The 13069-nt window shown below is 37.0% G+C and overlaps 1 protein-coding gene across 1 annotated transcript; it reads left to right on the forward strand.

The window, feature by feature from the left end:
* The first annotated feature begins 10199 nt into the window (after positions 1-10199).
* On the forward strand, positions 10200-12469 carry LOC110936633. Its single transcript, XM_022179040.2, has 3 exons — positions 10200-10510; positions 11462-11504; positions 12055-12469. Exons 1-3 carry the CDS (start codon positions 10268-10270, stop codon positions 12186-12188), a joined length of 420 nt encoding a protein of 139 aa, XP_022034732.2. The 5' UTR covers positions 10200-10267; the 3' UTR covers positions 12189-12469.
* Positions 12470-13069: the final 600 nt, after the last annotated feature.

Below are 13069 nucleotides of genomic sequence, written 5' to 3' on the forward strand. Positions count from 1 at the left end.
TTTCGACTCTAGAGCTCCATAAACTCAGTGAAGCTTCACTGCCCAGATCACGAACAGATGGTTTTTCTACTGAAAAGGGTAAGATATTTGAAGAAAATTTATAGGTTTAAGTGAGATGATGCTATCTACAGCTTCCGCTGCTCTTCTTGTAATAAGTCCAGCATCCACATCATGTCATATGCAACCAGCCTGCACCTGAAAGGTGTTTGTTTCTACATTATTAGTATGAAACAACAATGTTTTCCAACCTCATCAAAATAATCGGTTGAAGTACACAAATGTTATGAGAACCGAAACATTACCAATCTTAATAATTGTTGGTGCACTACGTCGGTCGACTACGTCTTGTATCGAGTCTAGTGTTGTATAGGCTAGAACATGGCACGAGAATCAAGAAACATGGTTTAGTATAGGTTTTGCTTATGTGGCATAGACTAGGTTCCGCTCTTATGTCAATAGTCAGGTTTCGCTCATATGGCAGTCAGGTAGTTTCGCTTATATGTCAGGTACGTATGAGTGAAACCATGTGTCCTATATATAGGTCATTCGAGCGAAACCTTAGTAATAGTAGGTAGGTGTTCTCTTCCGGTAAGCCATGAAGTGCTGCCGAAGTGTTGTCAGGACTTGTAACCGCATTCAAAATCAATACAACAACAATTTAAAGTGAATCCAGCTGTAATCGCACCAGAACATTAGTTTCCGCCTCTTGTTTTGGATAGGAATTCTTCTGATCGACTCGTTAAGGCTGGAAAACGATCCTACAAGTGGTATCAGAGCTCAGGAGAAAGAGTTCTTGCCATTTCAGCTGCATTTATTCTGATTTTCTACACTATCTTCAAAATCTTAAAATTTTTCACGGTAAAACTGGCTCAAATTCACACACAGCACTCGTAATCATGTATTAGTAAACCCTTGAAAATTTCAGATCTAAAATCGATCTACAACTTAGGATTTTAGAGGTTCCGCTTATATGAACTCGTGCAAAAAGTGATGTCATCAGCTAGTATCGCACCAGAACATTAGTTTCCGCCTCTTGTTTTGGATAGGAATTCTTCTGATCGACTCGTTAAGGCTCGAAAACGATCCTACAACTACGTCTGTCGACTACGTCTTGTATCGAGTCTAGTGTTGTATAGGCTAGAACATGGCATGAGAATCAAGAAACATGGTTTAGTATAGGTTTCGCTTATGTGGCATAGACTAGGTTCCGCTCTTATGTCAATAGTCAGGTTTCGCTCATATGGCAGTCAGGTAGTTTCGCTTATATGTCAGGTACGTATGAGCGAAACCATGTGTCCTATATATAGGTCATTCGAGCGAAAGCTCAGTAATAGTAGGTAGGTGTTCTCTTCCGGTAAGCCACGAAGTGCTGCCGAACTGTTGTCAGGACTTGTAACCGCATTCAAGATCAATACAACAACAATTTAAAGTGAATCCAGTTGTAATCGCACCAGAACATTAGTTTCCGCCTCTTGTTTTGGATAGGAATTCTTCTGATCGACTCGTTAAGGCTCGAAAACGATCCTACAAGTGGTATCAGAGCTCAGGAGGAAGAGTTCTTGCCATTTCAGCTGCATTTATTCTGATTTTCTACACTTTCTTCAAAATCTTAAAATTTTTCACGGTAAAACTGGCTCAAATTCACACACAGCACTCGTAATCATGTATTAATAAACCCTTGAAAATTTCAGATCTAAAATCGATCTAGAACTTAGGATTTTAGAGGTTCCGCTTATATGAACTCGTGCAAAAAGTGATGTCATCAGCTAGTTTCGCTCCAAGGAACATGGTAGTTTCGCTCTTGTGAACATAAATCTCAGTAATTTCGCTCCAGTGAACTGGTGGTTTCGCTCTTTTGAACAATTCAGGGTTTCGCTCCAAAGTACCAATCTAGTTTCGCTCATTAGTACATTTTATGGTTTCGCTCCAAGATCATTTAGGTTTCGCTTGTAGTGACAACAAAGGTTTCGCTTTTGTGAACAACTTTGCCTAAGCTTGGAAATTTGTGAACTTGTGAACATTGAACAATGGACAACGAATTCTATAACGCCCTTGCTAGCCCGATCACAATCACTCAGAATGCGTTACTTGAAAATGAAACCGGAACGTCTCAGAAACCGCCTAAACTCATGGATATTGATGATTATAATGCGTGGTCTGAACGGTTTGGAAACTGGGTAGAAGCTTATCATTTGGACGCGTGGGAACACACTGAGGAACCATATGTTAGACCCATAACAAATGGAGTGCAGTTAACAATTCGAGAAATGAGTACCGAAGATAAAAAGAAATATCGAGATGAGAAATTGATGGTGAGTCTGCTTCAGCAAGCAATAAAAGAAGACATTCTGATACTGCTTCAACATGATGGAACTGCTTATTCTATCTGGACAGAATTGGAAGCAAAATTTGTTGGTAGTGATGATATGCTTAAAAACAAAATGTCTCTCATGAAGAAAGAGTTTGATCTGTTTCGTGGTTTGAAATCTGAAAACACCAAGCAAATAATTGATAGATATTGTAACTTAGTGAGAAATATGACAAAACTTGGTATTAAGAAAGATACTGATGAATTAATTGAAAAACTTGCAGATGCGCTACCACATGAAACATGGGGAACATTTCTGATGATGCTGAGATCCAACAGAAAAGATTATAAAAATATGACACTGGGAGATTTCATCAAACACCTGGAAGCTCAAGAGATGGAGCAGAGAAAGATCGCCAGGATGAAGAATTATGATGGAGAACAGGACATCAGCTTATACTACAAGAGTGGTGTTACTGGAACAACAAATCATTCTCCAAAAATTGAAACTGCTTTTAGTGTAAAAGATTTTTCTGAAAAGAAATCATCCCAGGGATCAAGCAACACAAGATTTTCATCATTTGATCCAAACATTTCTGCAACAAAGAATGGAAGAAGACTTCAATGCAATATTGTATTAAATCTTGAAAGTGATCAAGATTATTCTGAAGAAGTTGCCAAAGATCAAATGTCTTTGTTGGGAATGGTTCTTGAGTCTTATAGTAGTTTTGTGGCCGGAAAGATCGGTAATCCAATGCTCACGAAAGAGGATTACGATCAAATTGATGCCGAGGAGATGGAATTAATGGACATTAAATGGTGCATGGCTAGTGTGATGAGACGAGCTGAGAAGTTTAAACAAATTACAGGCCGAGATGATTTTCGTGATGCAAATGTTTCAACTTTAGGCTTTGATAAATCTAAAGTTACATGTTTTCGTTGCAGGGAAAAGGGGCATTTCAACAGAGAGTGCAAAAATCGTGAAGCTACTGGAGCCCAAAATCCTTTTGGAAACAACGATTATCACAAAAAGGCGATTTATCATCAAGTCACACCACCAGCACAGCATCAGGCACAAACTGCACACGGGAGAGATGTGATTGACAGGTCAAAAAGAGCATGTCTAGGAAAACATGATAACTTTACCTGAGATAAATATCTTCCATCAAACAGCAAAGTGTGTTTGGCAGAACAAGATGATGAAAAGTTGGCTGAAGGTTTTTGTTGGGACAATTTTTGCCCAGGTCAAGAATTTATAGCCAAAGAGATGTCCAAAAACACTTCAAATGTTAATGCTTTCATTGCAAATGCCTACGATCTAAAGTGTGCCAAAAAGTGCAGAAAAGTAATGGAAGCTGCTGAAGCAAGACGAAGAAAGCTTGAAGAAGAGGAAGAGAGATTAAAAGCTGAAGCTGAAGCTGAGAAAAAGAGAAGAGCTGAATTTTTACGATCAAACAGAACAGTCAAAGAGGTTTCTGAATTTGAAGTCAAAGTTGATGCAGAACCTGTCAAAGTTCCTGAAAAATGCATGAATTGTGATTCTTTAATCAAGCAGAACAATGAGTTGCTGCACAATATAAACAGATTAAAAGAATCATATGATACAATGAACAGAGAAATCAACAAATATACTGATTCAAACGGTGAACAAGCTGTGGCAATGAATACACTAAAGATAGCGTACCTGAGACAGCTTGATGATGCTAATTTTCATATAAAGAAATGTGCTGATTTGGAGTTGAAGTTAGCAACACAAAAGATAGAAACTGAGAAAGTTAGAAAGTTATTAGAAAGTTACTCATGTTCTACTTTTGTTGTTGACAGGATTTATCCGGTTGTGGAGAATTTGAAGACGTTTGAAGAAGTGAAGACGTCCGAAGAAAAGAAATCCGTGACAAAAGATGAAGTTAATGTGAAGATTTCTGGTAAGAAACCAAGTGTGATCTACAATAGATGTCCGCCCCCGGTTGAAAATGGATATTCACCTCGAAATCCAAATTCCGAAAGAGTCGAAAAGGCAATAAATTTACAATGGGAGTCTGGGCCATCGGATAACTTGCCAGAAAATATTGATGTCACATACACGTCATCCGACACTGATCATGAGTCAAAGTTGATAAAAAGTGTGGTCGATCAGGTGTTAGATAAAGATGACAGTGAGGAGTCAAACATGGAGTCCAAACCCGAGTCTAAGTCTGAGTTTGATGCGTCAAAGCCAACAATCAAAAAGGACAAACGGGTTTATGACAAACAATTTTTGCTATCAAAATCTAATTTGAATGATGAATCATTCAAAGTGGCATATACTTTGAAAGATTCTGACAAATTATATTCTGATGATGCTTTTCCAATAAGAAGTGTCAGATTTGAAATGATTCAAAAGGTTTTCAAAATTACAGAAATTAATATTTCTGAAATAAAAGATTTAAATTTTATCGGAAAACCTAAACAATACACTTCAAGAGAACAACAAAGAATCAACAAGAAAATGGGTTACAATTGTGGTTATAGTTTCCAAAAGAAACCAAACCATAATCGTAATTTCAAAAAGAAAGGATTAGGATTTAATCAATCGAACAACTATAAAAATGAAAAAGTTTATAAATCAAAAACTGTGTTTGTTTCAGGGAAAACGTCAGAGGCTGAGAAAGAACAATCATTCAGAAAGCAGACAAATCAGGAATTCCTTGCCAAGAAGCAAGAAGAACGAAAGAAGAATGATGTTCCAAAGAAGATTGAAAAGAGAACCTGTTTTCAGTGTAAAACTGTTGGTCATGTTGCTAGGAATTGTCCGAAGACATTCAAGCCAAAACAGGAAGTCTCTGGTAAAATGAAAGAAAAGGTTATCGAGAAAACTGAACTTTCAACCCGAAAGTTTACTGGTTTTGAAAATTCAACTTTTGAAAAAGGAGAATGTTCAAAGAGTGCTTTAAAAAGTAAAGAAAATGTAAAAAATCAAAAATGGGTTGTGAAAGGTTCAGGTAACAATTCTGGTGATGAATCGGATTCCACAAAATCAGAGGAGTCACGTGTTGAGAAAAAGGTTGAAAAATCAGTTCCAACTATGAATGATGAAAATTTTCCACCATTGTGTGCTGAAATTTTTTTGAAGAAAGTTGGAAAAGTAGAAATTTCAAATCAATTTTATTCTGAAAAGAAGAAATTTGATGTTGAAAAGACTTTCAACGGAAATGTGAAACGTATTTTTGGCAAAATCGTTAATGGTAAGGCCAAAGGTGTTAAAGAATTTTATGCTGCCAAAAGAGGGATTCATAAGTCCGTTAAAAGTAAAGATGAAAAGGTTGTTGTTACACCCAAGGAAGGTCAGGCTTGGGTGGATATATTTTTTAAAGAGTAAAAACCTGACTTGCCGGAGATCCCAAGTTGATAATCGTGGATCATGAATCGGCATCTTTCTTAATCTGTGTTTGAGTAGTTGCAGAACTTGCCGGAACTCCCAGCTTTGTAAGCGAGGAGTAGGAATCGGCACATTGAGAATTCAACCAACAGATGGTAATTGGTTGAAAAACAGGTTTGAAATGCTTAATTGTTAATCCTTCAAGTGGTTGTATGTTTGTTGTTTTACAAGTGGTTCAGGTTGATTTCTACAAGTGGTTAAATCAAGGTCATTAACTTGAACTTGAGTTAACTATCATTCATAAAATTGGCAAACAATGTGATTATTTGATCCCCAACTTTACAAGTGGTAAAATCAACAAAACTTATTTTCCGGAAAAACCATTCTGATTAAAACAAACTTGAGTGTTTTGAAATCATTATGGGAAAATAGTTTGTTGTGAGGGGGAGTTCTGATTGTTTATGCCAAACGGATGGAGAATTGAGGCGATTCGATATTAGTTGTCATGTTCTGTATAGTTTGTTTTCAATTTTATTTAGATGTTTTTGAATTTTAGGGGGAGTAAGAAATTTTAGAAAATCCAAAAACATCAGAAAATTTGAAAAAGCAAAAAATATGATAAAACTGAAAAATGAGTTTTGGTTGCATAAAAGAGGAAATGATAGTACATCAGTGGACTATCACGACATGCTAAAGATATGTAAAGTCTAAATGTGATAAACAATCTTAATGTGGATGTGTCAGTAGGTTTTCGTACATTTAGTAAATTGTGACGAGATATAAACCTAAATTTCAAACTTGCTTGTTCTGTGGGTTAACAACGACTTGGATATATAGGTAACCCCTGAAATCTTGTTTGAAAGGTCCCTTATTCTGAGATACTAGGTCTTTATGCTCAGTGATATCTGGGGTATTATCCCGGGACTTCAGCTGTATGGAAGTACTGACCTAGTCCCCGGATAATGCTTTCTGCAAAATGCTTGAAACACAGCAACGCCCTCAGCAAGCTGATGAAACAATAAAATTGATAGTCACTGCTGTTGTAATTAAAAGATCCTCTAAAGGGGACACACCGAAAGTCGAAGCCGTCATCTCTTTGCGTATACGGAAGTATCGACCTGAGCTCTCACGGCCCTCGCAATTTAACCCTTTTACAGATATCATCTGTGGTATACTCACCTGTAAGACTGAATATTGGGATCCGGATACGGGAGTATATTCAAGTAGTGGGACACAGGATAAGTTTAAGTATCTAAGACACTAATTGCGTATCTCGAAACAGTTGAAAAATTGTGTGAAAATTTAAGTGGACAAACATATTGACAATCTAGGTGAATTGTTTAGAACTTAAACTGAAATCAAGCTTAACGGTATTGGTGATATGTCTCAAAGCTGATATGATCCTCTTGCACGAACTCACAAAAATATTGTCTGTAAATATTTCATTTATGCATTTTCATGTTTTTACAAGTGGTGTCATTTACTTTCTTTCAGAAAATCCAAAAAGATTTTAGGGTGTTTTAGCATAAATTTTTTTTAAAAATCCAAAAAAGATTTTCGACAACTGGTGTTGAGAAGCTGATTTTCGAAGTTGAAAGTGCTAAACATGAAGAATAGGTTTGGGAAAGAGTATGTGAAGTTGTTAAGTTTACATGATAAGAGCTAGGGAAAGATCCTGAATGTAAATCATTTTTGTAGTTTATTACAAAAAGTTTCTAAAAGTTTGAAGATTTATTCTTTAAAAGAAACTTATGTGTGGGTAGAGATTGTGCAGGTAATTGTGTGTCAGGTGACGATCCTGAACCAGATGAGTGCCTGATCATGATCTTAGAATGAAGGAGAGAATTCCAGACTACGATCCCAGCAGATTGAGAGGGGGAGTCTGAAGACATCGTGTAAACATTCGAGAGAGAGGAGTTTGTTGATGATGAAGATAGAGATTGTGGATTCTTGCGATGACAAATACTTCAGAGGAAGATCGAAGACTGATAAAGACTGTAGGTTGATAATCGAAGACTCGACACTGAAGACTCCGTCAACATCCGAGGGGGAGTTTGTTGGTGCACTACGTCTGTCGACTACGTCTTGTATCGAGTCTAGTGTTGTATAGGCTAGAACATGGCACGAGAATCAAGAAACATGGTTTAGTATAGGTTTCGCTTATGTGGCATAGACTAGGTTCTGCTCTTATGTCAATAGTCAGGTTTCGCTCATATGGCAGTCAGGTAGTTTCGCTTATATGTCAGGTACGTATGAGTGAAACCATGTGTCCTATATATAGGTCATTCGAGCGAAACCTCAGTAATAGTAGGTAGGTGTTCTCTTCCGGTAAGCCATGAAATGCTGCCGAAGTGTTGTCAGGACTTGTAACCGCATTCAAGATTAATACAACAATTTAAAGTGAATCCAGCTGTAATCGCACCAGAACATTAGTTTTCGCCTCTTGTTTTGGATAGGAATTCTTCTGATCGACTCGTTAAGGCTCGAAAACGATCCTACAATAATCGAACCTTCACAATGAGATTGACCGTGTTATAAGCTGCATTAAATGGTCCTGTTCGAGTAGAACACACAATTTGTTATGTCCTGTCATCATCTATCAACTTTATTGTTGTTGTTGAAAGACCGAAAGTCTAACATATAACATGTATACTAAAAATTATGGTTAGGCTTTAGGGTTAACACCCGTAAAACAATCTAATATATAAAAACAACAAAATTATAAATTGTTAGTGCAATATCTGTCTATCGCCTCCGTCAATCTATTCCGTAGCAGAAATAGAAGAAACCGAAGAATTTTAAGCTTTTAGGTTACAACTAGTTAAAAAGGGCAAGGTGGCAAACTTGTAAATAAGGAGAAATCCTTATAATCCTTGTGCCTATAAATAGCTCATTAAGTTGTAAAGATTAAGATTTTTGGAAGACTTGGAGCTCATTTGGAGAATTAGAGATCTAGTTGTAGAGAGAGAAAGTCTAGAGAGAGAAAGTCTCTCTACGTGATTCACGGCATTGTACACGACGTCATATTAATCGAATCACGTTTTCTTGTACGTTATTGTGTGTTCGATCACATACGTTCACGGATTCCGCACGTCGAACGTACGTTACGCAATCGAACGGTGTCGAAACCGGTCCTAACATAAATCTTGAATTTACATTTAATAGTTTGGCCAAAAGTTCCCAAATTACCACTTTACAAACCACAAACCTCCTAAAATGGACCTTACAAAATACTAAAAACAAAGATTGGGATGGTAGATGATCCCACTTAACTTTGATGAAAACACTAAAAACAATCTTGAATGTTTGAACCATTCTATTATGCAAGTGGCAATCATCGAAGCATCAAATCCGAACAACAACCATAAAACCAACACACCATAATCATAAAAAAACCCTAAAACGATTGTGTTGTATCAAGTTATGCAAGCATTGAAAAGTTATTCAATTCATAAAAAAACACAATCCGAAGAAAGGCGTAAACCCAGACGTAAACTTAATCGGAACAAAGAATAAAATTGTTATAAATGTTGAAAACAACACAGTTAGGGATGAAGAAACATACCGAAATTGAAGGGGAAGTGGCAACGATCAAAGTATGGCGACAATCATTGGAGCATGGAAGACTTAACATTACCTGAATCAAGAGGAAATTGATGTTGATAGGAAACAATATGAAATACAAATACGTCATACGAATCGCGATTTCAAAAAAAAAAAACAGCAGAAATACATGAAAATTTTGCTTTGTGTGTTGAATATCATAATTTGAAAAACCTTAATCTCTAATGCCGATTTAGGGTTTTGTTTGTGCTCGATTGGAAGGATGTAAAACACAAAATGAACATAAAACATAGTATACATCAACAGACAGATGGAGCGATAGAACATGCAAGATATATGAAATTGAAATTAGGGTTTTAAGGATTGATTGAAGAGACGACGTATTGGAGAAGATTTCGACTGATTGAGAATTAATTGGAGTTTCCATATTGAAGAACATGATTGCGCTTTAACAAAATTGCTGAGGAATGAGGAAAAAGGATTTGGCGCTCAATTCACAATTCTCTGCATCAAGACCTATGCCACATCATGGTCAATTGGTCAAAGCTATTTTGCTTTAATATAAAAGATAGATTATAAACGAGCTGATCTCGAGTTTGACAAATTATTAACTAGGGGAGCTTTAGATGTAAAGCTTGCAATGAGCCATGCTCAAGATCTCGTAATGTGTATATTGGGATGAGAAGTTTCGTAGCAAATACCAAACTGTATTGATACCAGGGTGATACCGATCAAACATATATGATACGTCATTCGGTTTTGTATTAATCTCAATTTCGAAATCGATATTATGTGATACTGTACAAGTTCAAGACTTTTAATTGTATTGTACCATATCGGTATTGACCAAACATATACGATACGGTAGGAGTAGGGATCTCATGCGTATCTTTACACCCATTCCTAGAAATTAAAAAAAGAAAATTGTCATAAAATATGTAATTGTCTACAAACTATAAGGGTGTGCAATGAACAACATAGTTGATAACAAAAACCAAAACCAGAGAGAACGTAGTGGGCGGCGGCACCACCTGAAAATGGCAACCAGATCAGTAGGTAATTCATGGAAGCAATTATCGTTCAACTTAATCAAGCGAACCTTTAGCACATGTTCTCCTGGTTCAAACCCTAGCACAACAGTATCGAAATCTAAGAGGAAGAAGAAGAAGAACTTGTTCGAGGTGGCTCACTTTCTTCCTAATTGGGGAATCGGTTTTCATATGGCCAAAACTCACTGGTCTGGTGTTGCTTATCAGATTACAAAGATTAATCTATATAAGGTCTGTGTTCATCATTGAAATTATGTATTCTGTGTGTGTTTGTTGGTTTTAGGGTTTTGAGCTGTTAGTGGTATCAAAGGGGTATTTAGGGTTTCTGGAGTTGTTACATACTTCCAAACAACCAATTACACTTCTAATTCTGCAGATAGGATGCATAATCCAACAAATTATTTCGTTCATTAGACTACTCGGTGTGGAGGAGGGTAGTCCACAAAGGATGCGCTCCGCCACGTAGGATGGGCCTAAATATATATGTGTGTCTCTGTGTGTGTTGTATGTATATGTGTGTGTGAGAAGAAGTGGCAGGGCAAGAATGTCTGCGGGAGGACGATCTCGACGGGGACGGTCCTACGGAAACGGTGTTCCGGGGCGGCGCCTGGGCTCGACGTGGCGGGGACGTCCCCCATATCGTATAGCCTTAGGAATTCGTGGTCGTTCATTTAAAACGTAAATCAACATGTAAACAAACACAAATGCACATAAACAAACAAACTTAAGCGAACTTAGTTGAACAAACATAATAGAACATAAATTTAACCAAGTGTGCCTGTATATAATTTAAACTAGCCCCTTTTATGTATATATATTTTAATATAAATATAACTAGTTATGTATTTGTTAAGATTTAAATGAACATAAACGAATGTAAATAAACGGACTATCACGAACATAAATGAACAAACAAAATGTGTGTTCATGTTTGTTCGTTTAATTAAATCAACAAAAAAAATTGTAAATGTTTGTGAGTTTATTTAATAAACAAACTTCCCGCCGAACAGTTCATGAATGTTTGGTTCGTTTACAGGCCTATTTGCAGAAATGATGTATATAACATTGCAAAATAAAATGTTAGTCGATTTGTACATAGTTATTCTGCTATCTACTTGTGAAATTGATTTGAATTCTGAGGTTGAAAAGTCAAATTGATTGTAAATTTGTTTGATTTTTCAGGATGGTAAGCATGGGAAGGCTTGGGGAATTGTTCACAAAGATGGTGAGTTGTGAATTGTGATTTCTTTTTAGATAACTGTTACATGTGCTGCATTTGTCCTCTTCATGTGTTCTAAAAACCGCACCACGATTAGGAAATCACATCATCTTATGCAAGGTGACTAGCTTATACGAGGTGAGCACCTCTTTAGGGCTTTCCAGTGAGGCGCTTTTGCACATCGGGGCGCCTCATGTACTGGGATCCTTTCCTCCGTCTTTTTAAGCCCATGTATTTTTAATGAAATAAATGGGTCATTATCGTTAAAGATCAGATGATTTTAAAAGCCCATGTCCTTTAAAACCGTTCTCTTCATCCTTAAATGGGTCAACCTATGACTTTGTACATTTAAAATTCTATGGATCTGATTCCAACTTTATAGTGCAACTTCCCGCTTGCTAAATTTGCTACAAACTTATTACTTACTAATTTTTTTTTGTATGGAATCGAAGTACTGGTATCAAATTTTACATGAATAGTTAGGTTGACTTTGACCTCGCAAGTCCTGTTGTGAAATACTTGGTTTTACACGTGCCTAATGTTGATAATTGTGTAGGTGTACCCGCTGCTGATGCTCCAAAGAAAATTAGTGGCGTTCATAAGCGTTGTTGGAAGTACATTCCTAACTCAAAGAAAACCGAACAAATCACATCTCTACCACAACCTGAACCAGAGGTTCAAGCCACATGATGATCTTGAAGGTTCTTGTTTCTTTTTTTTGGTTGGTTGGAACATTTGTTATTTGCCATTTTTAAGAGTACTAGTATTTGATCTGGATCAGGACTAATTGTGTTCTCCATGATCATTTTTACACTTGGGATACTGCTTTTTGTTTAAGCATGCTCAACTTATAGGTTTTGGTGTGGCCCAGTTAATTAGTGTCAACTAGGGGTGTAAACGAGCCGAGCCCGAGCTCACTCTTTTAACTTACAAGAGCCCAAGCTCGGCTCATTTCGAGCTCTATTTCTAAAGCTCAAGGTTGGCACGTATATGATTTATCAACTAGTTTATATACATTTTAATTGTAATGTTCACATATAATATACTATATATTATATACTTATTTTTATCACAGTTTTATAAATAATAGGCTCGCAAGCCAGCTCGGGCTCGTTTATTAAACAAGCTCATTTTTAGGCTCGAGTCTGAGCTCAAGTTCGTGTAAGCCCTACCGGATTCAAGCTTTTTAGAGCCTATCTTGAGTTGCTCACAGACGGCTTGGCTCGTTCACACTCCTAGAGTTGGCTTGATGGTACCGTCACATACTTTACAGCATAGATTTTGGGATATCAAAAGGTTGTATTAGAGCTGGCATGATTACACGGTTAGCTTCTAACACTTATTGAAAACATGAACTTACAGTTTAAAAACACATTCTAATCCCAAGAATCATTAGTCGAAACCACTACACATAGTCAAGACATCTTTAAACCGTTCATCGACATGTCTCGCCCTATACTCATAATTGGCCCGAATCAACACCCATGCTAGTGACTCGAGACACCCCACCTCCATCGCGTACACCTTTTTGCAACACGGTCTACGAATCTCCTGGCCTGACAACGCGTAGT

This window comes from Helianthus annuus, chromosome 4, assembly GCF_002127325.2.
Source record: "Helianthus annuus cultivar XRQ/B chromosome 4, HanXRQr2.0-SUNRISE, whole genome shotgun sequence".
Taxonomy (NCBI): domain Eukaryota; kingdom Viridiplantae; phylum Streptophyta; class Magnoliopsida; order Asterales; family Asteraceae; genus Helianthus; species Helianthus annuus.

What these genes read in the sequence shown, in the direction of transcription:
- LOC110936633 (XM_022179040.2), top strand. Translation starts at nt 10,268, where the DNA reads ATGGCAACCAGATCAGTAGGTAATTCATGGAAGCAATTATCGTTCAAC. An exon ending in CAAAGATTAATCTATATAAG is followed by an intron (nt 10,511 to 11,461) that starts GTCTGTGTTCAT and finishes TTGATTTTTCAG; the next exon opens with GATGGTAAGCATGGGAAGGC. An exon ending in GGGAATTGTTCACAAAGATG is followed by an intron (nt 11,505 to 12,054) that starts GTGAGTTGTGAA and finishes ATAATTGTGTAG; the next exon opens with GTGTACCCGCTGCTGATGCT.